The following is a 25057-nucleotide window of genomic DNA, read 5'->3' on the forward strand; positions in this document are numbered from 1 at the left end:
TTTTGTTGATGCAGGCCATCTTATTGATGATGAGGAAGCATATGCTTTTGTAGTATACTTTTGGATGAGGATGAGCCTATATACGTTTTGAGGATACATGATAGGATGTGGAGTGATGAGATGTGCTCTATTGAGTAGAATAACACTTGGAGTCTTGTGAACTTGCCTTTTGGTAAAAAGGGCATTGAAACATGCTGGGTTTATAAGCTAGAAAGGAAATCCGATGGTTCTATTGATAGATACAAGGCAAGGCTCGTTGTGAAGGAATATGCTTAGAAAAAGGACATTGAATGTGAGGAGACATTCGCTCCTCTTCTTTTTTTTCTTCTTCTCCTCCTCCTCCTCCAATCTTTTTTCAAGTTTTTAACATTTATTCCATTAGCTAGGCCCTTAACTTTAATGCTTAAGCCTTAAATCTATTTTCTAAGTTGAAAGTTTGGAGTTGGGAGTTCCTAAGTTCTAATTATGGCGATGAATCTATTTTCGAGGTACATCACTCCAATCAAGGGATATGAGGGCTCTGGTGGATCGAAGAAGTGGTGGTGTAACTATTATGGATTGGAGAAATCGGGGAGCGTAACCTGTGTGAAAGACCACTTAGCATGGGTTCCCAACAAGGATAAGTGGCCTTGTGCAAATGTGCCGATAGAAGTAATGGTAAAGTCTCCATCTTTGGCACTGAAAATGTATGGGAATTAAGCTACAAGAGAATAAATCCTCTCATTCAACACCACATAGGGGTAATGAAGCATAAGTGGGGCAAGGAGAGGCTAGTGCACCTAGTGGTGCTAGCCAAATTGGAGATGCTAGTGGTTCATTTAAAAAAAATGCATATGTATTTGTATCAAGTTCTAGTGTGAAAATAATTGCATTGCCATTTTCTAGTGTTGGTGGGCAAAGGGGCTCGTTGCATGGTGCAAGTGTCCATGTAGGACTTCAAAGGCCGGCTATTTTGGAGGCAACTAGGAAGCTCATACACTTGTTCATTTGGTGTGCTATCCCTTTCAATGTGGCCATTGCAGATGAATGGAAGAGGTCGATTCGGATAGTGAGCCACATAGGATGTGAGTGGAAAGGTACTCCGTAGATGCATTATGCATACAAGACCTTCGAAATGAAAAGGCATTCGTAGAGGCTAATTAGAGCCCTTGAAGAAGATATGGATGAAATATGTATGCATAATTTTATGTAATGGATGATCGGATATACGTAGAAGGAATGTATATAATATTTTGTCTTTTTATTCAAAGACACTATATATTCATTAAGGCCATCAATGCCTCTGCCTTAGGTCTTATATCACATGAGCTTTTATTTGGGAGTACATGCTACAATTCATCATGGATAGAGGAGTCCAAAATGTGGTGCAAGTGGTGACAGATAATGGAAGCAATTGTGTGTCCATAGAATATATGCTTGAAAATGAGTTCCTTAGCATAGTATGGACTCCATATGCATTTGACTTACTCATTGAAGATATTGGGTAAATATCTTGAATGGATGATAGTAACAAGTATGGTAAGATTTGTGAAGAAAAGACTATCTATCACTAGTATGTTTTGAGCCAATAGCACACTTGAGCTATTGAAGCCACTAGATTTGCTTATATATTTGTTGTATTGGAGAGACTGATACAAGTTTGCTCAAATTTGATACGAATTATTGTATGTCAAGAGTAGCTCACATGGAGTGAGAGAGAGTCTCGAAAGGCTCTTGCATGTAGGCATAATGTTTTGAATGAGAGTTGGTGGGTTGAGGCAGAGGCATTAGTAAAGAGTCTCACTCCTATTTGTACAGTCTTATGTATCATTGATACGGAGGGGAGTACTTTGGGCCTTTTATATGAGTATATGGATAGAATTGGTGACAGTTTACTTCACAATAGTTTTTGTCGCAATACAAGTTTTTGTTTGACTTTTACATATGTAATATAGATAATTGTTCAATGTTAATGACTCATTGATGATTGTTTTAATTTATTTTATTTACGATCTATCATTCATTACTCTTAAGGGTTGAAGAGATATGTGTAGTATGGAATGCATGATGGGATTGGTTCCATAAACCAGTCCATGTTGCACATATATTGCATCTCCTTTGGCGTAGTGAGGAGTAGTACACTAGCGAGGAGTTGGAAGAGGGCTTCATGGAGTATATGAGATGCCTCATAGGGGATGATCTAGATATGATAAGTAAAGTAGAGAATGATTTGTTGGCATTTTGCAATCATTCTCTTCATTTTGGTCGATTCACAGCTAGGCATCGAGAGATGCAACTTCTGGCCATCTCTTGGTGGGAGAAATACATGAATTGTACTCCTATTTTGGTATGTGAGTTGTTACTTTAATGTTTTGATCATCTAATGCATTATTTAACCTGTATTCTATAATCTATTGCTTACTTAAATGTTGATTTTGTGGCTTGTCTATTACCTAAACACATTGCCATTCGTATTCTCTTGCAAGATTATAGTTTAAAGTATGTTGAGAGGAACTGGAGCATATGTGTTCTCTTCCACACCACAAAGAGAAACAAGCTTACAACATGCCAGTTGAAGTGTTTAGTGTTTTGTCATTGCAATCTTTAGCTTTTTGAGAGGACTACTCTATTCCTTGAGCCTTTATAGGTAATGGATTGTATTATGTATAATGTAAATGTTTTAATCTTGTCATTGCTTAGAAGTTGGATTGTAATTGTAATATGTATGAACATTAAACATGTTGAGACTTCTGTCATATATTTATCTCGTTCACCTTTACAGGTGAATGTTGGTAAAAGTAATATAGAGAAGGTGTGTGACATTTCAAAGATACCATAGGAGTGGGATATTTACTCTATGCTCTATGAGGAGCTATTGGTACCAGTCTATAAGACTTGTATACAGAAGAGGGCTAGAGCAAGTAGAGTGAGGCCTACATATAATTCATTTTGCTGCTTAATGTTCTGAAAATTGAGTCTTAACGGTTTTAATCATTGAATCTTCACTTGTGCTACGTGCAATGAATCATGATTTTGATCATATATCATGAAGACTCAAAGTTTTGTATGAAATTTGGGTATATGTTGTAGACATTGATATATTTACACACCTACGTAATAGTATATTTATTTTAGTATACAATTTGAAATGCCATTTTTCTATTTCCAAAATTTGGTCGAAATTCCAAAACTCCAGTTTTTCCCATTTCTATTTCTCTCGTTTTTGAATCTTCCCCATACTATGGTGGGCTGTATATACGCATTGCCAAACTCGCCACTTTGTGCCCTAGTATCATGCCAACATTGCTATACATGGGGTTATGAATATTACAAGCTATACCCAGATACATTGCGCCTTACACACTACGCATTGGTTGTTGCATACCATAAGGAGTTGTGCCATACATCCTTGTATGTGGTCCTTGATCTACCAAACCCTTGAAGGCAATTTTCTCTTCTTGCCTTTGTTGCCCTCCTTTAAGGGGTTCAAAAAGCGCATGAACTAATAATCATTTGCTAATTGCACAAACATTTTAATTGCTATCCTCAATTGATCTTTAAACTACTAATCAAATTCCCCTTCCTCTTGCAGGCCATCAGCTTTGAAAGGCCTAGAAGGATCCACATTTTGGTCTAAACTAACATTATCAGCTTGCTACTCATGTTGCGTGCCTTGTCCAAGATTTGTCATTGCATTTTTCCCAGCACTTGAGTTTTTAGATTGAGAGGCATCATCCTTGCTTGATCCCATCTCACTGTCTGTAGACATTCTTACTGTATTGCTCATCTAAATACAATTTCAATACCAAAGCAAAGCTTTTGATCTTTAATTAGGTACCTCAAGCCTACTAATTTAGGGGAGTTGATGGTATCTCGGTGATGGAACCTTGAAACCAGCCTTTATTCTAAGATAGGGTGGTAATGGCCTGATTTAACAATAATTATAACAAGTATAAAATTCAATAAATTGAAAACAGACACTTAACCTCTTTAATCTTGAACAATGGACAGCTTGTTGGCTCCAAAACTGGTGCCTCTTGCGATATTTCTTTAGCTTTTATTGCAAATGGATGGAGTACAATTGAGATTCTCTAATCTCCTTTGCTAATCTAAGTGCTTGTTGCTGTGAAAATTGAGCAGCAAGCTTTTAAACCAATTTGCCTCTTGTTTTGTTTGGGGATTGGCCTTCACCTTGCTAGTTAAAAGATAAATTCAACCCCAAATTTGATATTGGCTAGTTGGTCTCTTGAATCTCTATGAAATTCTTTAATTTCAGTTGTTGGAATTCAAATCCTAGGCCCTCAATTTTAAACATGTATCTCGAGGTGACTGTTAGACCCTAATTTCTGCTTGTAAATTAGGGTTTGCAGCATAGATTTTCGAGTATCTGTACTTGTGATGACTCAAATGGCAGGATTTTACTGAGATAACTTGAGAGAGGTCTGTAGGATGAGAAATGATGGTGTAGAGAGAGAAATTTCAGAGTTTCATTAGGAGAAAGGTTGAGAAACTGCTACTATCTTGTTCAAACAACCATAGAAGCTGTCACCTACACCAATATCTTCACTTGCGATGACTCAAATGGCAAGATTTTGAGATAACTTGAGAGAGGGTTGTAGGATGAGAGAGAATGCTGCAGAGAGAAATACTAGCCAATAATTGAATTGGCTAGGCCAAATTATCTTCCAAGTATCCTTGAGTAGTTATTAGCCCTTAGATTAGCATTACTTAAGTAATTAATGGCTAGTCTCTAATGCCACCACTGACATTAGTGGCCAATAAATTAGTCTAGGTTTAAATTTGACACTGGGTACCACCTAGTGTTTGTTAGACATAACTTATTACAACTTTTACCTTTGGTACCAACTGACATCTTGGGGTCCTGGGTCCCATATTGTGAAATAATTAACTTACATCTCATATCTACAAGTCACATCAGCACATTTGATTAACTTTTAAACAAATGCAAAGTAAAGCGATAAAATTTCATGTCATCGTGACAATTGTTCGGATCCATTCCATACAATCCGTACCCAAAGTGGTACTTGGGAAACCTATGGTGATACCCATAGCGGAGATTTTGAAGTTGTTATACTTAGAAACCATGTAGATAACTCCGTTTATAGATACCATTGGAGAGTTGACAAGTTCTTGTGCTATATCCATTGAGGTGACACAAACCATGAAGATACTTATCCCATCAACATTGCCATTACTATGTGTGAGGTGCTTATGTGCAAGGTAGAATGGAACTCTCAGAGTTGTGCCTTAGAAAGGGGAAGATCCATGATGTGTTAGCAGTCATGTTTGTCATGCCTTGTCATCTCCTGCCTGTGAACCTTAGTTTGAGTCAGACGAGGACTTTAGGAGCTGTGACTTGTCTATCACTTGTTTTGACGGAGGAGGTAGCTCATTCTAGAGCACTCAGTTTATTGCATTTCAGTGCATTTTCTCCTCCAGTCCGAATTTTATGTGCATTTCCCGGGGCAGTTTCTGCATTCTTCAGCCTGCCTAACCTGTCGGACATTGTCCACCCTTTCCGGGATTTTTCTGAGCATTCTTGGCATTTTTACCAGCATTAAATGCTGGTCGGACATATTTATGGCCTCAAATTTCAGGTTGGCTAGTTTTTGGGTTTTTTGGCTATTTATAGCTATTTCCGAGTTGGCAGTCAGTTGTATTATCATCTTCCCTCCTTCTTTGGCAGGTGCAGACTCCGACTCCGTCATCTTCCTCCGTCTTCTGTGCTGCCATCATCATCAGCCTGATCTGGTGCCCTCACTGACGCTTCGGGCTGCGTGCAGGGACTGATCAGTCCATTTCAGAGTATTCAGCATTCATTTCAGTCAGTGCAGATATTCTTCCTTCATTCTCTGCTTTCTCTCTGTCTCTTCTCCGTGTTCGTGTTTCTTCTTCCATTGCGCACTCTCACATGGTATCATCACCTAACTGAGAGCACTGAGGAGAGCTTCCATTGCAGAGGACGACACCATCAAGTGCAGCCTTTCTTCCCTCCTTTCCAGCCCTTGGCGGTGCTGTCCAGGCTGAAACGCAGCCTTCCATACCTGCGTTTTGTTGTTTTGCAGCATTAGGGGTAGGCGACAGTTTTCTAGGTGTTTGCAGCCTGCGTTTGCATCAAACGCAGCCAACAGGAGGTGGTCAACATCAGCAGAGGAGAAGGCGTCATCATCTGGAGGATAGGCGACAGTTTTTTTTCTCCAGGCGGTGTAACCGTCTTCACTGGAAAGGGCGGTAGTGTACAACCAAAATATATAAATGCTTTCACCCAATTCACAGTCGCCCACTTTACCTGAACTTAAAGACACAGAATCAAGAAGATATACAGGAAGCTAGAATGCTCCTGTTGCGACACAGACACCCTGTTGGCCCCTAAGTCAGGCGCCCCTTGTGGTATTTCTTTATTCATTAACAAAGGGATAATCCCACAATAATCTGCCTACAAGCTGTCCTTGTACAAAGTGGAGAAGGAAACACAGTTCCAACCCGATTTCAACACCATAACGGCAGTACAACTTGACCTGGTCATTATCCCTACTCAATTGGTGCCTCCATACACCTAAACACACTCAATGAAGTGCTTGGTAAGAAATTCAGCACGCTGCATTTTCTGGTTTTTGTCTTTAAACTGCTCCAAAATACATGTACAGTGTCCCTAGAGCTTCCTTGAAGCTTCTGGAGCAAATAGACACCAAAAATGCCCAAAAAACCAAACCTGCAAAAATATACAGCAGGATGTAATTTCATGTTTTGGGCCCTGGTTTACCTGCCAATCACTTGTGTGCGTAGCCAACGGGCTCCCGCACCTTATGGGCCACTTGCCCTTTGAATCTTGCAAGATTTCACGCGAGAAATCTCAGGAAAACAATGTTTTCCACACAAGTATCTGCTTGGGAATGCAATTAGCAAACCCTGTACCTGTTCAAGAGGCTCTTGCCTCGGCATTTATGCATAAACCCACGACACTGTACATGATCCATCTGATCAGCCCACAACACTGTACATAATCCATCTGATCAGCCCACAACACTGTACATAATCCATCTACTCAGATAAGGAGAGAGTGACCTAGGAGGAGCAAGCTCAACCTCTGTACATGAGTTAGAGATGAAGAAGTACCCTCCATAGCTGATGTATTTGCAGCAATCTGCCCTCAGCCCCATGAGTTCCATGCTCCAATCTGCCCCTCGTGCATTGAAACTCGTTTTTGTGTTGCTCTCTCTCTCTCTTTTGGGAATTTATGCCCAAATTGTGACACATGGCATACATGTAACAATTTTCCTGTTTAAACCTTTCGATCTAAAATTCTCTATGATCGGTGCAAAATTTGACCTCGACACAGACTAGAGAATTAATCTTCGTGCAAAAACGAAGATAATGACGCGAACAGATTCTGGGGTCCAAAAATAGTAACTCCCTAAATTTTAGGAACTGCTTCCATTGCATCCCCACTAGTCTTCTGACCATCTTTGCAGACTATGGCTACATCCAAATTTGCAATGTAGCTCAACTGAAAGTGAATTTCCACTGATGACCCCACATGAACTAATCTCTTGGAGATTTGTCCATCTTTACTTTGAACTAGTCTCTTCCAGGCTAGTTCTTCAACACACTTGTCCATATACACTTTCACAAGTCTCTTCCAGGCTTGTCAATCTACAGTGCCATTAGTCTCTTCCAGACTTGTACTGGACCGTAACTGTCCAGCCTTGATTCATTGGACATTCTTGTCCATTTCACATACTGGCCATGCAACTCGGGCGTTTAGATTTCAAGAGAGATCCTTCCAAAAAGAAAAACCAAATAAAGTAGTAATAAAGAAAACAGCAAAAAGGTAATAGTTGTCACAGTCTTGTGACAGGCGGTAGCATTTTCTCTCTCCTCTTGCAGGCGACAGCATCTTCTGGGTCTTTCCTGACATAGGCGGCTCCATCTTGACTGTTTGTTGGTTGCAGATTGTTTGGTGATTGCAGATATATACGAAGATATCTTATCACCAGTTCTTTGCTGATTCAGAGGATGAGGTCTCTATTTCTTCCTCTGAGAGATGGAGAGACTTTCGTGCTAGTTCACGTGACGACCGGAGGTGACCTAGCCCATTTGACCGAGATCCCTCTATTCCCCATTCTCTCCATGTTTCACAGAAGGCTCGTTCTACTGGCCTTCATATGCCTTCCATGGCACCCTCTATACAGGTGCCCGTACTCCCTTCTTTGGCCAAAGAAGACCGGTTTGAAGATTCCAACTACTCGCTTTGGTCGTGTAAGGTGGAGTGTATCCTTGATACCTTTGATCTTTGGGAGTTTGTTACCCACCCTATTTCCCGTCGAGTGGAGGATCTCACCGTTGGATTATCGATGGATCGTGTGGCCTTATGGGATCAGCTCAACTCGCGAGCTCGATCTTTCCTCTTTATGAGCTTACAGGATTTTGTCCTAGTGCATGTGCGCAGGTTGCGGAAAGCAGCAAAAGTGTGGACAAAGCTTGCTTCTTTGTACCATCAGAAGACTTTTGCCCATCAGATTACTCTCGAGAAGAAATTAAGGATGCTCGTTGTTGATGATTCTTCTTCCATGAAGGATCATATCAACAGGTAGGAGGACACGAGGGATGAGCTTGCGTCCCTTTGATAGGATGATCTCTTTCGAGGATATGGCCATGATTCTTTTGACTTAGCTACCATCTCCCTGTTTTGATGTCTTCTACACCAGCCTTCTTACATCGAGGATCCGTGAGAAGCTTCTATGGGAGGAGCTTGCCCCGCTTGTTTTGGAGCATGATGAGCGCGCAAAAGAGGTAGCCAGTGGATCCACCTCCATCAAAGCTTTTGTTGGAGGCTTGAGGGGGGGGACACAAAAGAAAGGGAAGTCACAGGCTAAAAGACAGGAGAGTTCTTCAGGTTTTGACTCCGACTCGGAGAAGCCTAAATGCCCATACTGTGGGAAGGGGACACATCCAGAGGGGCAATGTTGGAAGAAGTACCCTCACCTTCGTCCAGGAGCGAAGGATGGAGCTAACACATCCGAGCCTTCTACCTCTACTCTGGTGGTTACCCATGAGTCAGTGTTCCTTCATATTGTTGACTTGGAGGAGCCTTCTTCGGTGGTTGCCTCATCTTCTGAGAGACCTTGGCTGGTTGATAGTGGAGCTTCTAGTCATATGACTCCCCGAGGTGATTTGTTGCAGGATCTATGCCCTTTTGAGGGTTTAGTCACTGTTGGTGACATTGTTTCAGTGCCTATTTGTTGTGTTGGCACTTTGCCTTTATTTCCCGACCGCGCGTCGAGCTCCCTTTCCCAGGCTCTTTATGTTCCTGAATTGGGCTTTCCACTCCTCTCAGTCTATGGCCTTACTAGGCTTGGTACCCGGGTTGTCTTCACCGAGCAGGCCGTTTGTATTGAGGATTCTTCTACAGGGGCTGTTATTGCGACAGGTTGGCAGGAGAGCGGGCTTTATAGGCTCCATTCCCCTCTCTTATACAGGGTCCTCCGAGGCAGTTATCTATTGCTACACCCGTTTTCACTTGTACACCCTCTTTTCCATAGGTTCCTTCCCATCCCCCACCCACTCCTCCAGTGGTTCCCTTGTACCCCCCATCCCTTTCAGAGGGGGACGATCTCGGTGATGCGGCTGTGGATTTCCTGGCCCCTACTATTTTAGAGAGGGCTTTCCAGGATCGCGAGGAGTTTCTTCATCGGCAATCTTCATCGACGGACTTCATTGACCCTGGCATTCCTCTTGCCACCCCAGGATCCGTTTCTCCCTCGGCCTTCCGCCACATCCAGGATTTGAGAGGGGGTGTTAGCAGTCATGTTTGTCATGCCTTGTCATCTCTTGCCTGTGAGCCTCAGTCTCAGTCAGACGAGGACTTTAGGAGCTCTGACTTGTCTATCACTTGTTTTGATGGAGGAGGTAGCTCATTCTAGAGCACTCAGTTTATTGCATTTCAGTGCATTTTCTCCTCCAGTCAGGATTTTATGTGCATTTCCCGGGGCAGTTTCTGCATTCTTCAGCCTGCCTCACCTGCTGGACATTGTCCACCCTTTTAGGGATTTTTTTGAGCATTCCTGGCATTTTTACCAGCATTAAATGCTAGTCGGATCAGCATTAAATGCTGGTCGGACATATTTATGGCCTCAAATTTCAGGTCGGCTAGTTTTTGGGTTTTTTGGCTATTTATAGCCATTTCCCACTTGGCAATCAGTTGTATTATCATCTTCCCTCCTTCTTTGGCAGGTGCACACTCCGACTCCGTCATCTTCCTCCATCTTTGGTGCTGCCATCATCATCAGCTTGATTTGGTGCCCTCACTGACGCTTCGGGCTGCGTGCAGGGACTGATCAGTCCATTTCAGAGTATTCAGCATTCATTTCAGTCAGTGCAGATATTCTTCCTTCATTCTCTGCTTTCTCTTTGTCTCTCCTCTGTGTTCGTGTTTCTTCTTCCGTTGCGCACTCTCACATGATGATCCATGACCTATCCAAAGATTGTAGTCTCCTCCAACTCCTTTGTGGCATGGACTGTTTGGCGCTGTTCCTCAAAGAGATTCACACTCACGGAGTATGACTTGGGTGCACCCATGGGTTGTGTTGGTATTGGATGAGAGGTTGCTTTCACACATTTTCCTTTGAGAACCTCCCAAGTAGTTGTTATTGATTGGAAACAAGGGTTGTGTTGGCATTGGATGAGAGGTTGCCTTCACACATGTTCCTTTGAGGACCTCCCAAGTAGTAGTTTTTGATTAGAAACAAGGCGAAGGCTGCCACAAGATGAGAGAGTGGTAAAACTACAATTGAAGAAGGGCAAGTGGGTGGGAAGAAAATGTCACAACACAATAGAAAAATAAATTGTACTCTTTTTATTAATATGTATAATTAGTTATCTCTTGGATTTTTTGCTATTTAATTCCTAGACTGGATATCTAGAAAAGTACATTAGAGCTGGCCATTGATGAGTGGTCATGGGTTATAGTGGACCCACGCAGTGGGTTAGAAGAAAGATAGTATAAACCTCCACCTATATGACCCGATTGAGTGCTAGTGATTGGAACTTAGGCATATCGAATTAATGCCTTGAAGTGTGGGCTAGATCCACCAAAAGAGATAGTTCAATTCATGTATACCTCAGTGGCATGATAGCTAGTAGTGGTGGCAGGTGGGTGTGGAGTAGTGGTTGTGATAGAAAGAGTGTGTGAAGGGAAGGGGAGGTGATAAGAAGGGAGGTGGCAGGCTGCAGGTGGTGGCTGGTTGGGGGAGGTGGATGCAGGCTGTAAAGTTGGCTGGAGTTGGCAGCAGCAGCAGTTGCAAGGGAGGGGCTGTTCTTTCCAAGTCATGTATACCTCAATGGGAACATAGCCATCAGGTTCTTGAGTCTTTAGGTTTGTGATTAGATATGTGGGAGCTCATCCTCACATGATGGCCTATCTAGAAGGGCTATTACAGGATAATCTTCAGCAGTGAGTTCCCCTTCCCATATGTGAAACTTGTCAAACTCTAGTTTTCTGTTATTCACTGACTTCTAGGTCACTAAAGAGCAGCTTTGGAGAGATTTGTGGCACCAATAAGAGCTCAGATAGATGCTTGTGCACACCTGGGATACCAGAGCATGTTCTTCACCTCACAAGATGGCACCTTCTGATAGAGCTATACTCCCCTGTCTTGTCTTCTTTCCCCTATCCCACCCAAACTTCCTAGAGAGGCCTTTATCTACATGATGCAGCTTCAATTCTGCTGTGAGCTCTTTTACTTTCTGCTCCAGCTATGCTTTTGAGCCCATCTATTTCCATGTTTTACTTAACCAGCCACACTTGATTGTTTGGGGGGGGGGGGGGGGGGTTGCAAGCTGGACATGGTGACAAGATTAAAGCCTGGATGGGCGGAAAACAGGGCAGTCACAACAGTTGTGGTCGAAGTATCTTTTGTCTTCGACTTAGAACGAACTGGTTAATACATGAAATGTCCATGTAAAGACACTTCTATGTTTTCAATGTAAAAGAAAACCAATGTTAACAACTTCCAATCTGTTTTCACAGGTGTCTTACGTTTAGCATACTTCTGTGGATACATGTGCAGGGTTACACAGATAATTCATGTTCAAGATAGAAAGCCTAAAGTTCGGGCTCAAGATTCGTCCGCAAGTGCCTTTCCAGACGATGGAGCAGATAGCAGATCAGAAAGTGATGAGCTACCATCAGGAATAAATATTGTTCATGATCAAAATTGGCTCTTGCGACTGCTGATTGTGGCTGTATTTGCTGCTGCTGCATTCACAGCAATCTCTGTGTTACAGCTTGATGGTCACAGCTGGAATGCTGAGTCAAGCAGCTTATTTGTGACCAAAAAGGCAGAAATTGGGGCCCATTTTCAGCTCAATATATTTGGTACCACCATTCGCTTTGGGCCACATTGTCCTGGGTTAGTTGAACATCTCTTGAATCAACAAGCTCCATAGACTTAACAACTGGCACATTATTTTGCTGTAAATATGGGTATTGCTAGTTTGTGCAAAATATTTGTCAAAGTCAGCTTTTCTTGATTTGCTCGAGGATATAATGCATGGGTGCTTTAATATTGGAATTTGGTTTTCCTGACACATAAGGTCTTTATGGCTCTTTTCTTTCATGCGTGCTTTTATGACTAATAATTTGTACGTATTAGCGTTTGGCTTATCACTTGTGTTATGGATCTTAAATTTTGGTTTGTATAGAAATCTATGCCAGGAAGTTCCATGATCAAAGCATTTTCAGCTTTGATGCTTTCAACATGTTGATGAAGGATGTTTTCATTTTTTTCAAGTTGTGCATGCCTTACCTTGAAAGTCTTGCCTTTTTCCTCCTATGTATTTGTTTTCTTACCCTTCATTTTGATCAGTCTCTTGTCTTGTGACCTCTGCATTGTCTTCTCTTTTTCTTTTTACTTCTTTCAATACTTTTTCTCAAGTGTATTATCATTTGTAAAAAAAAAAGGGTTTGCTAATTATGTTACTTTGAAGATAATTACCATGAAGGAGAAATGCTCAATAGTATAGCTAGAGTTGTCTGTAGATCAAAAACCACTCATATATACAAGCCTCTCAGGGCGGTCTCAGGAGGATGGGGGATAGAAGCCATGGAGGAATGTAGCACCATCAAGGGTGGTCATCATGTAGAGTGAAAAACAGGCCATGGCTATCCCAAGTGTGAATAATCTGCTGTAGAAGCTCTTGTTGGTGTAGAGAGTCACCTTGTAGTTGCTCCTAGCGGCCACGGAGTGAGTGGATGATGGATAATCAAAGCTCTGCCAGAATAGCATATCCGAAAGGTGCTCACACTTGAAAGTTGTTTGGCAGCATGGCTTTTAGATGTACCACCTAGTGAGGTTCCCAACGATCTTCCATACCTTTGATTGTGATGCTGTTGGCTCGAGTACCTAGCAGTTGGGCAATGCCTCCAGGCCTACCATGACACATGAACTGCCCTTGATGTGAAGGTTGTATCATGCACCTTTGTCTCATATAGTAAGTGAGGGCCTTGGCTAAGTGATTGCCAACAAAATGCCGTATCCTAGGCTAGACAAAACTCAACAGAGTAGTCAACAGAGCCCTCCCCACAATAGTTGCGCTGGCTTGCAAGGCAATGATAAGTCCCAACCTACTTGTCATAGGCCTTCTTGAAGTCCATGAGGAGCACCGCAACCTCTTGCATGACCATAGGCAATGATAAGTCCCAACCTACCTGCCATAGGCCTTCTTGAAGTCCATGAGGAGCACCACAACCCTTTGGTTGCTATGTTGGGTGTCTGATTGTAAGATTAGTAGAGAAGAGCTTGTATCTATTTTTCCATTATTATTGATCGATTGACATGCAAATTCATATTATAAATGTTTCTCTTCTTTGACATCCAGGTGGGTCTACTTTTGGCTGCTGATGGCAGCAGGATTTGGGCTTTTTGTAAGTGAAGAAGCTTTGAATGTTTGGGTGCGATCTCTCTACCTGATGGTTCTTATATATGTGTGATGCTATCAACAATGATTGAATCATTATGAAAACAAGGTCTTTGTTCTTTTGTTAATTTTTTGTACAAATCTAGGTTGAGGTCTATATTTAAGTAAAGATCCCCACGACACCCCAAAAACCAAAAAGGAAAAAAGAAAAAAGAAAAAAACTGGTTCGTTAAGTAAGGGTAACCTAGGGCACTAACAATGCTACTCAATAACAAATTAATGGCCAACCATAGTTGGCAGAAGTTTTGGAAATGGTAGTATTAAGTTTTGGGAAACATATGAAATTCCTATTTAACCATTCCTTACATGACCGATGATTAAATTACACAATATAATACCTCTAAACAATATTAAATCTTCATACATGTCAGTAGACTCTTCAAAGCATAGGCATTTTGGTGCATCAGGCAGAATGCAGTAAACTATGAACAATCATGATTGTAATCTCTCTCTCTCTCCACACACACACACATGTATATGTATGTATGTGTGTGTGTGTGTGAGAGAGAGAGAGAGAGAGAGAGAGAGAGAGAGAGAGAGAGAGAGGAAGTGAAATGATATATTAATATTTGCAAAAAGGACAAATGACCTTGAGACCAGAGGTACAATCATTTGTATGACGGTACAATTGTTTGAAAAGAATAGTAAATGAAATTGTAATAAAAATACAAGAAGGTTAAGAGCTATAAGTAAGGAAAACTCTAGTTGACAAATAATGAGCTCTAGCTGATACAATCTCATGGTGATGTAGAGGGCATGTAGGCAATAATCTCCTGTATCTACCTATGGAAGTCTCACCAATGCTTGTGTTTGGGTTTGGGACGTTTGGATCAACCAAGATGGACGGCTGGATCAATGAATGCCCCCCATGTATGTGCAGATGATTGAGGTGGTGGTTGTGCTGATACCTCTTGGATTTCTCTCCCAAAGAAATCTGTAAGTTGTCTTTGAATGGGGCCTCCGTGTCTTCGGATTGTTGTACTCCTGAGGAGCAAGTCCTAAAGCCGTCATTATCTCCAGGAGAAAGAGACCAATGCACCACTGGTTTGTGAAATCCATGACTCTAGATAGTGGCCCAAACCATCTCTGAATAGATAGTGGAAATGGCATCAGATCTTGTAGTATGTTGGGCATCATTAGGGCAGATATAGTACTCCTTTGTCTCTGGCTCTAGCTATCATATTTGTCATATGGACTCTTCCGGTGGTATGGATCTGTATTTGTGATTCTCAATCTCTAACTTGTGTGAAGAGGTATGCAATTGACCAATAACAAATCTAATACCATGTGAGAGAGAGGCGTCCCTGAATCTCGGGTGGACAATAGATCCATCATTTGTAGTATGGACAAGATGCTCTTTGTAGAAAGCCATCTTTGTCCCTAGGTCTTGTATTGGTGCCAACTATGTCCTTATGATGTCTAGTTGGGTGAAATCCATCTTGATAACTCTACCAATCTATGAGTGGCTTGGTGCGTCAAGTGAGATTGGAAGAGGGGTAGCTTGTCCATGCTAAAGCCATGTAACTCAAACCAAGTTGACATCTATGCATACCAACACAAAGTGTCACCCTCCCTATAAGCTTTCGAGAGGAATCAAGTGCTAGTCATGCATATCTATGTTTGGGTAGATCTCATAGCTATGTTCACATGTGATTGATTGAGTGAGGGCCTCTACTGCAACTGGTGTGGTAGCTAGCTCAGCTGTGATGATCTCATGTGGTACTAAGGCCTTACATTTAATCATCCTAGAATTACAAGTGGCCTCTTCATCGACCTCCATCCATCATATGTGCGACGTGATCAACTGTTGTGATCAAGACTGGGGTCCCATACTTGTACTTCATAAAGTAATGTGGATGTGACCAGTGTATCAAAGAACCACACCTTAGTGTGAGGTTTTTGAAACTGCACGTGTGAACACATCCTCTTCAAGCCACCTAGTGCTGCATATTCTCAAGTTAGTCTAGTATCTGGTGCATGGTGTGAGAGTGCGAAATGGAAGAGACACACAAATAGAGAGAGAGGCAAAGAGAGAGAAAGAGTGGAAGCAAAAGATGAAGGAAGAATTTTGCACTGGTTGAAGAAGAATATTAATACAATGGGGATGGACTGATCAGTCCCTGTACGCAGCCCAAAGCGTCAGTGAGGGCACTAGATTAGGCGGACGATGATGGCACACCAAGCACGGAGTGTCGAAGTGTGCACTTGCAAGTGGAATATTGAAGATTGAAGAGCGCGTGTTTGCCAAGTGGGGGGTGTGGCTATAAATAGCCAAAACACCAAAAAAGTGGTTGACTTGCTCCTATAGGGGCCATAAATGCTGGCTGACCGACAATAAAAGCTGGTCACTGAAGAGAAAAATGCTAGAAAGATAGGGGAGACCCGAAAAAATCCCAGATGACAATGACAATATTCGGCAGGTATAGGTAGACTACGGAAAGTAGAAACTGGCCTAGCAATGCATATGTACCTAAACTGTGAGAGCTTCTAGGTCTCTGTTAGACTCTAACAGGAGCTCACAACCACGAGATGATAGACTGACATGACTAACATTGGCAGGCTAACACCCCCTCTCAAACCCTGGGACTGTTTGAAGATCCAACAGCCTCATTTGATGAAGCATAGAAGCCTTGGGTAAAGGCTTCGTGAAGAGATCTACTGCATTGTCCTTTGTGGGACAATACGCCACCGCTAACTCGGAATCCATGATCCGCTCTCAAACATAATGATACTGAACCTCGATGTGCTTCATGGGAGTAGGAAACACAGGGTTCTTTGCTAGAGCGAGAGCACTTTGGTTGTCCACATGCAATTCTATAGATCTAGGTTGAGGAAAGCCAATCTTTGGCCACATGCAGTGAAGCCAAAAACTGCCTCCATAGCTGTAGAACATAATGCACGATACTTTGCCTGCGTAGAAGAAAGAGCCACAGTAGGTTGCTTCTTGCTACTCCATGAGATATCTTGCAATCTAAGGGAGAACTCATAACCGGTAGTGGACCATCTTGAATCCACATCACTTGCCTAGTCAGAATTACTCTAACCAGAGAGAGTAACCCCCTCTCCATACATGATCCCGTTGGAAATAACGAAGAACATGCAAGGCTGCTCTCCAATGCTCTTGAGTGGGAGTCTTCAGGAAAGAAGACAACAATGCCACAATAAAAGAAATATCTGGCAGAGTGTGAATAAGCTAGATGAGGGAGCCAAGAAGATACCTATAGTGGATGGCATCTGTAAGGGGAGCTCCAAGTGCCCAAGATCCGTCATGTCAAACTCTTGTCGCGAAATCTCCGGAGTATGATCAACCTCTTGAGTAGAGCTCCCCGTAATGATAAGATCGTCCATATACAAGATGAGGAAAACACACTTGTTACCCTCAACTTTGAGTTTAGGTTGGGGTCATGAGCTAATTGATGGAAGCCACTCTATAGAAAGGATCGATCAATTCTTTGGTACCAAGCACAAGGGGCTTGCTTCAAGCCATAGAGAGCCTTTCGCAGTTTGTAGGCATGGTCCTCCTTCCCCTGCACAAGAAAACTTGGAGGTTGTGAAACATAAATCTCCTCCTCAAGGACACCATTCAAGAAGGCACACTTTACGTCCATCTGATAAATAGGCCAGCGGTGGTGGGCTGCAAGAGCCAAGACAACCCAAATAGTACACATTTGAGCCGTAGGTGCAAAAGTCTCAAAATAGTCCAAACCTACCCTCTGAGCAAAATCCTTGGTAACAAGCCTAGCTTTTTGAGTATCCAAGGAACCTTCTGCAAGGTACTTGGCCTTATAGGCCCACTTCACACCTATCACCTTTCGCTTCGGGGGATGCGGAACCAACTCCCAAATTTGATTACACTTAATAGAATTGAGCTCCTCCTTCATGGCCTGACGCCAAAGATCCTGTGCAAGTAGGCTCACTGGCATGAAGAATTTGTGACATAAGAGCATAGTTCACACACAGTGAACTATTCCACTGGGCTTGTAAGCGAGCTCATATGTGTAAACTTGGAGTAGAAGTAGGAAAGTGAGAAATGCTTGAATCTTGCATGAAAGCTAACGGTACCAACGAGGATTCCGAATAGGCTCATCTTGTTGCGAGGGAGAGTAAGTAGTCTCAGTACTTATAATGCATGTGTTTGTGGTAGAGACTTCTCCTCAGCAAGGGAAGGTAAATCCTCCTTATCTGAAGAAGGCTAGACGACTTTGGAGGGGAGGTTAAAGGGGCTGAAGTATGCGACGAAGGAGAAGTAGTAGCATCATTCCTAAAGGTGGTAGGGAAGCCGGAGTAGAGGGTGGAGAAGGAGGGGGAGTAGCCAAAGACGAAGAAGGGGTGCTAAGAGGGAAACCTGGAAGGAAGGAGAGGAATGGAGGGTGGGGAAGGGTTAGCCAATGATGAAGAATTACCTGTAAGAGAACTATTGATGGGATCCTTAGAGGCCGCAACTGTTGGGAATAAAGGGCCATCGTGCCTTTTATATGTGCATGGGTGTGAACACACCCTTAGCACATTGTACTTTCATACATATATCTATCTAAAACCTAAAGTGGTACACTCGTCACCGTACCGAAAAACGTATTCACTCTATACTCTGCTCTCTCGCACTCTCCCTGTCTCTCTCATTGGGTGTAATGACTGTCTGCCTCGATCTTCGTGCCTAATCGATTCCTTCAAACTGGTATCAGAGCTGGCAAGAGACAACTCAGGTGTTGTAGGAGTCCTAGGTGGACTCGACAAGCAGAAGTTGTCAGAGTCGAGCAGTCAGTTGCAGCAGGTAGGCTCGTGAGCAAAGGATACAGTCGATTGCTGCAGAAGTGCGAAGGGTAGCAACAGTCACGATGTGCCAAGTGACTGGTTAGGTACAAGCGTAATGGACGTCTGACGCATGGACGACTGTAGGCATGGTAGAGTGGCGCTGAAGGCATGGACCAACGGGCTCACAGACTCACCGACAGCAGACGGCAGTCGGTTGCAACAGGCGGCGCAACAGGATCTGTAGCAGGGCGCGACAGCAGCACGCGATGGGACTACATCGGACGCTGACGAATACGACCACCTGGCGGGTGTGACTGTCAGGCGATGCCTGGCGGGTCAACGGATCCGTCCTCGTCATTTTTCTTCAAAAATTCAACCTTTTTTTTTCTCTGAAAATTGCTTCATCCACTGATGGGGCTTCGCGTGCGTAAGCACAAGACTTCAGATTTGTGCAAATTTGGCTTAGAATTTTGGGGCTTTTCTCGAATCTGGGGATCTCAACACAGAATTAGACAATCCGACTCAAAAATTGCAAAGTCGGTGCACATTTTCCTGGGAACTTTGGGGCTTTTCACATTTTTAGTGAAATTCTTTCAATTTCATTGAAATTAGTGCACGCAAGACTTGGAAAATTTGGGGATTTGTCCAGATTTTATGCGCGCAAGATGCAACAGTGATATTTGTCTCACAAATTGTAGGAATTTGTGACATTTTGTCCATGACATTTGGGGCTTTTCATGTACATGCATAAATTGGGCTGAAATTTACCCAATTTCTCGACATTGAGGCACATTGGACCCGGTGCAATTTGGGGCTTTTGCGATTTGGGCAAAATTTGTGCAGCATTTGGTCATCTTATGTATATGCAGGTTGAATTCCGCGCAATTTGGACATCAATACTTGGCGAAATTTGGGGGTTTTGCTGAAATTGCTTCATTTTGGCAAAATTGGACAGCCCTATGCATGAAGAGGAAATGCAGATGTGTGTTTGACGCTTTTAAGCACAAAATTTTGGGGCTTTTGACTGTTCGTGTCAAATTTTATGCCCGTGGGTACACGCACAACAGAAATTGCAGCTGAAATTTTGGGATTTCTCATGTAAAGTGATGCACATGCCTTTCGGAACAGCTGTAATCAGTTGGATAATGCTGTAGCACTTGGTTTGATGCTTCTGAAAACTGAATTGCAGATCTGAAATCTGTACTTCTGCATGGTCATTTATTGCTGATTGGTACTTGTTTGTACCTTGGTCACTTGGGTGACAATTTGGGCCTGCATTTACTGGTTTTTTTGGTCACTTTTGATTTGAAAACCATGGCTGGCAGCAATGACAGCAGTAATTTGATGCATATAAAGAAGCTTGAAGGCGCACATAATTTTGCAGTGTGGCAAAAACAGTGCTACAATATCCTGTTACAAAAGAAGTAGGCAAAGCCGATCAAAACTAAAGGGGCAAAGCCTGTGGACATGGATCAGGACGATTGGGATGAGTTGAATGAGCTTGCACGCTCAATCATAGAGCTATCGATTTCTGATGCCTTGCTCTTCAACATTGAAGGTTTGGATTTTGCATATGCTATATGGACTAGACTGGAAGAACTGTATGCACAGAAGAGTGTTGCAAGCAAAGTGTATTGGCTGAAAAAGCTTATGGATTTGCGTATGAAAGAAGGTACATCAATGTCTACTCACTTGAGTGAGTTTAATTCCATTTTGGTTGCCTTGAAGTTCATGATTGATTAGGAATTTAAGGCTACTTTCTTGGTTTGCACTCTACCAGAGAATTAGGATACATTCAGGACTGCTATGACAAATTCTAATGTGGTCCTTTTGCATGCTGATGTAGAGAGTGCTCTACTTATGGAAGAGATGAATCCGCAAAACAATGCATTTAGTAAGTTTTACAGTGCTTTGCATACTGGGGGCAGATCACAGCAAAAGGGCAAATATGATGGCAAGGGACACAGTAAATCACGTGGCAAAGATGTTGAATGCCATCATTGTGGCAAGAAGGGTCACTTTAAACGTGACTGCTACAAATGGAAGAAAGAGAAAGGAAAAGGCTAGAAGACAAAAGCTTGCAAGCAAGAGAAGAAGGACAGTCAACCTAAGAAGAGCAGTGTAAAAATTGAAGAGGTGAATGTAGTCACTCATGATAGTGACAGTGGGAGTTGATGTACTCTTTGTCTCTTCACATTTTGGTGCACATGCTCTACTTGCAGATACAGATGATAACATGCATACCTGGATTCTTGATTCAGGTGTTTCTTTTCATGTCACCTCTCATCGTGAGTGGTTTTCCGCATATACAGGGGGTCGACATGGAGTTGTCCATCTTGGGGACAACTATGCATGTGAGATTGCAGGTATTGGTAGTGTGTAGTCACAGTTTCAGCATGGCTCTGTCTTTACACTTCAGCATGTATGGCATGCATCTCAACTCAAGAAGAGCTTGATCAACATAGGGCAACTAGATGATGATGGTTTTCATACCACCTTTGGTGATGGAAAATGGAAGATCTGTAAGGGATCTAGGGTTATTGCCAGAGGTTGCAAGAGTGATACATTGTATCAACTTCATGTATCTAGTATGCGTGACCATGTTGTTGCCGTGATCGAGCAGCCAAGTGTTTCTTTGTGGCATGGCCGGTTGGGACACATGAGTCAAACAGGAATGAAAGTGCTTTCTTGTTTGGGCGGTACCTACTTCTCTTGATGACATAATCAAAGGCATCACAGATTTGACACTGGAGTCAGTCAAAGCGGAGTTGGTGGGTAAGTTGAAGGAGCAGTTTGCTTCGACTGCGCCTGCTACTTGTTCTAGTGCTCCTATTGCACCTAGGAGTGCTCCTAGTGCACCTAGTTGAGATCGGAGATGTATTTGGTGTGACAGTACGGACCATCAGCATTGCAGGGATTGTGATTCTTTCCAGGATGCAAGGAGGCAGAATTTGGTATATTGGGGGAAAGATGGTAAGATTTGGTTGACTGAGACAGGAGCTCCACTTGCTACCTTAGAAGATGATATCGTGCTAAGAAGGATAGAACTTATGTCGCATGATGTACTTATGAGTTAAATTCATGGTCGTGGTTCATATAGAGGATAATCTTAAACACCCATTGAATGATGTCCAAATCGTTCGCAATGCATGGAAAGGATTTATAAACTTGCAAATTGCATGCGAGGATGGTTACATTTTAGGTCGGTTAAGTGCTAAAGGACGGATTAAATCAATAATTGTCTCATGGCATTCGCTCATGCATAGAGATCTCTTGTCAAATTATGAATGCATCTTCATAAAAAATATTAAAGCTTTGATTTTGTTACATCAACGTAGGGTTTATATGAGTTAGCAGTGAATTGTCAATCATTATAGTTTAGGCAAGGAAAGTAACGATTATTGTAGAACATATAGCTGCATAGAAGGAAAAAGTCTAGGAATTGCATATTTTCATGGAATGTTATATCTTGTAATTATTTACATCTTTTAGGAAAAGTATTGTCGCAAGACAATTAGATCAATTAGGTAAATTGCTTGTAATGGTGTAACTCAAATGATGATCACCTCAATGCGCTAGGTAGAGCTAAGCCGCGATAAAATTTTGCCTAGTATCGCACTCGGGAAACCAACTTAATATTTCCAACCTCAAAGGTCCTACCCACATTCACAGAATGTTAGGGTTAGTTAAACGCCCATGCAAGAACAATCTAGGGTTCTTACCGTAAGGATCAATTAGCCTAATACTAGAATTCCGCAAGGAAATTAGAAACCCTAGGGCTAAGTGTTATCGGCCTAGCAGGGTTAGGGTTGGGTTGGGTCGAGAGGACTCCCAAACCCTACATCTTGACCAAATGTATTCTTGACCAAGGAATACCGTGTGACCGGAGAAATAATCCGTCAAGATAGGTGCGACACTTATCTTGTGCAACAAGTTGCAACGTCGCATGGTTTTGTGTCTAAACCGCAAAATAGTATTGCCACTCCTTAGAACAAGGGTTGGCAAGTTTTAAGTACAAGTCTAATTTGCAAGAGGATGAGTAGTCATCCTGCTACATCACCCTTCCTTGGGCTGATTTGCTATGTTAGGGAAATTAAGGATTGCCTAGCGAGCAATTGACCAATCAAGTGAGGAAAATGGGGTTGTCCAAGATTTATTAATCTTAAATAAGGAAACCTAAGGTTTTGATAATTTGGGTTAACGAGGTATAAACCCTAACCCAAGGATAAAGGGTAAACAAGTAGCTTAGCTTACGAAACCCTTGGGGATCTTGCCAAGTCCCGATTGATCCAAGATCGAATGCTAGAAGTATTTGGAGAGAAGGAATCACACATTAGCAGTTGGCCATATAAACGACCACTGGAATGTTCGTGATTGTACACTTAGGAGCACTATTTTTTACTTCCTTTCTTAAGGAATTAATGCCAAAAAAATAACTAATGCTTCAGGTTAAAAGCCTGGAGGGAGAGGCAATATCAATTAGCTTCGACTGTCTGGCTGACCCTATCCAAGGGGGTTGTTAGCCGCGCTAGGAACATGGACCGAACCCGCCGCGAGAGGTCTCTCTGTGGGTGCTACTTGGAGTAGGAGGTGTTGAGATGACAAGCTCAACACATGCGGACATTAATGATGGACCGCCTGGTTAGATGGGTCCAAACATCTACAGAGCACGTTAGTGGTCATTATGACTCTCACATGGCCACTGACTCATTACTTATTATATTCAGGTTCTTACACCTATTTACAGTTGGTATAGTTATAGCACCAATCGACTAGTGTGGTCCGTTATGCACTGTTTGACTTAGTAGGCCACTTTCCTTTATGATGTATCTTATCTATACTTAGTGTACATTGAAAAGTGTGTGGAAGAAGAAGAAGAAACCAGCAAGAAAACATTTTGGCCTCCATCTCTCTTCTTGTCTCTAGAGTGAGCTTCTCCTTGTGCATTCTGTGTGTGTTCGGCACATCATCTTGAGCAAGTCCCCCCACCATGCGATTCTTGACAGGAGGATGCTTGGGTGCCAGGGGAGGCTCTGGCCATAAATCTCTTGCCTCCGGATCTTGCACAAGAGGCTGACGTGACTTGAGATGGAATCTCAAGGCCCACATACTGGTTAACGGGCGGAACTTGGAATAGCGATCCCTGTGGATCGCTGGAATAGCCTTCGGGCAGGATTATATGATGTATTCCAAAGACTGATAAATAAAGATCAATTATTGAAAAGGAACTTGCTTGACATTATTTTTCGATGTCAATGCCTAAGCTATGTGAATGAACCAATGATAAATTGGTTAATGAAAGAAGCTATTTTTTGCTTGTCAAACTAAATGTGGTAGGTAATTAGATAACTAAAGAAACCCGAGGTATATGTATGTATTTTTGCAAGCCCTGATCTTCATTTCTCACTATGTATATCTCTTGCAACTCTATCTCTCTCTCTCTCTCTAGAGTCATTAGGACTCAATAGAGTCAATAGAGAAATAGATTATATAAATATGAGACAGAGGAGGATATTTTAAAATAATGTTTGATGAGAGAGAATATAAAAAATAATTACTGGTTAGGAAGATCAAATTATGTGTTTATTTATGATATGTTTTAATATGAGACATAGTAGATTGAGACTTTCTGAATGAACTATATTGAAATGTTTAGACCATATGAACTAAAATAAATCCTCTCTTTTGGGACTTTTTTTCTCCTAACATAGAAAACTAATCATTAACATAATATATAATGGCTATTGTCTTTTACATTGTGTATTTGACAAAATAAAGATTTGTCAAAGATTTTAAAAAGCTTTATACTATTGAAATTATAATAGAAATGTGACTTTTTAGTCTAATTATACTTGGGCCAAAAACTTTTAAATAGAGGAATTTGATCTCAAATTGGAGAGAGAGAGAGAGAGAGTGTGTGTGTGTGTGTTTTGATAAATGTCCAAAGTTATTAATATAAGAGAAGTCTAAAGGTAATATTGTAGTATTATAGGAGAGAGTTTCTATAATTGTTATTTTAAGCCATATATATATATATATATATATATCTATAAAGCGAGAGAGAGAGAGAGAGAGAGAGAGAGAGAGAGAGACAGAGTGTGTGTGTGTGTGTGTGTGTGTGTATGGGTGTGTTGATAAAGATAAAAATCTATTAATGTGTAGGAAAGGCCCAAATGTAGTATTGTAAGAGAAAGTTAAAATAAATTTTTAAAGCCACACACATACACATACATGCACACACACATAGAGAATATGTGCGTGTGTATGTGTATGTTTTGATAAATGTCCAAAGCTATTAATATAGGACAAGTCCAAAGGTAGTATTGCT

General features: G+C 41.9%; 1 protein-coding gene across 3 annotated transcripts in view; it reads left to right on the forward strand.

Annotated features, from left to right (window-relative positions):
* The window catches only part of LOC148012199 (uncharacterized), a 123692-nt gene that overhangs the window by 36146 nt on the left and 62489 nt on the right, over positions 1-25057 (forward strand). For all 3 annotated transcript variants that reach the window (XR_015689014.1, XM_087668747.1, XM_087668746.1), the window contains exons 2-3: positions 12069-12410; positions 13879-13951. Coding sequence is in view for 2 of the 3 variants with exons in the window: in XM_087668747.1 (XP_087524873.1) it covers positions 12069-12410; positions 13879-13951 (415 nt within the window). In the remaining variant the exon portion in view is untranslated. The remainder of the gene's footprint in view (positions 1-12068; positions 12411-13878; positions 13952-25057) is intronic.

Source organism: Lygodium microphyllum, chromosome 27 (assembly GCF_053477565.2).
Source record: "Lygodium microphyllum isolate KBCC chromosome 27, Lygodium_microphyllum_v1.1.10, whole genome shotgun sequence".
In the NCBI taxonomy this organism is placed as follows: Eukaryota; Viridiplantae; Streptophyta; class Polypodiopsida; order Schizaeales; family Lygodiaceae; genus Lygodium; species Lygodium microphyllum.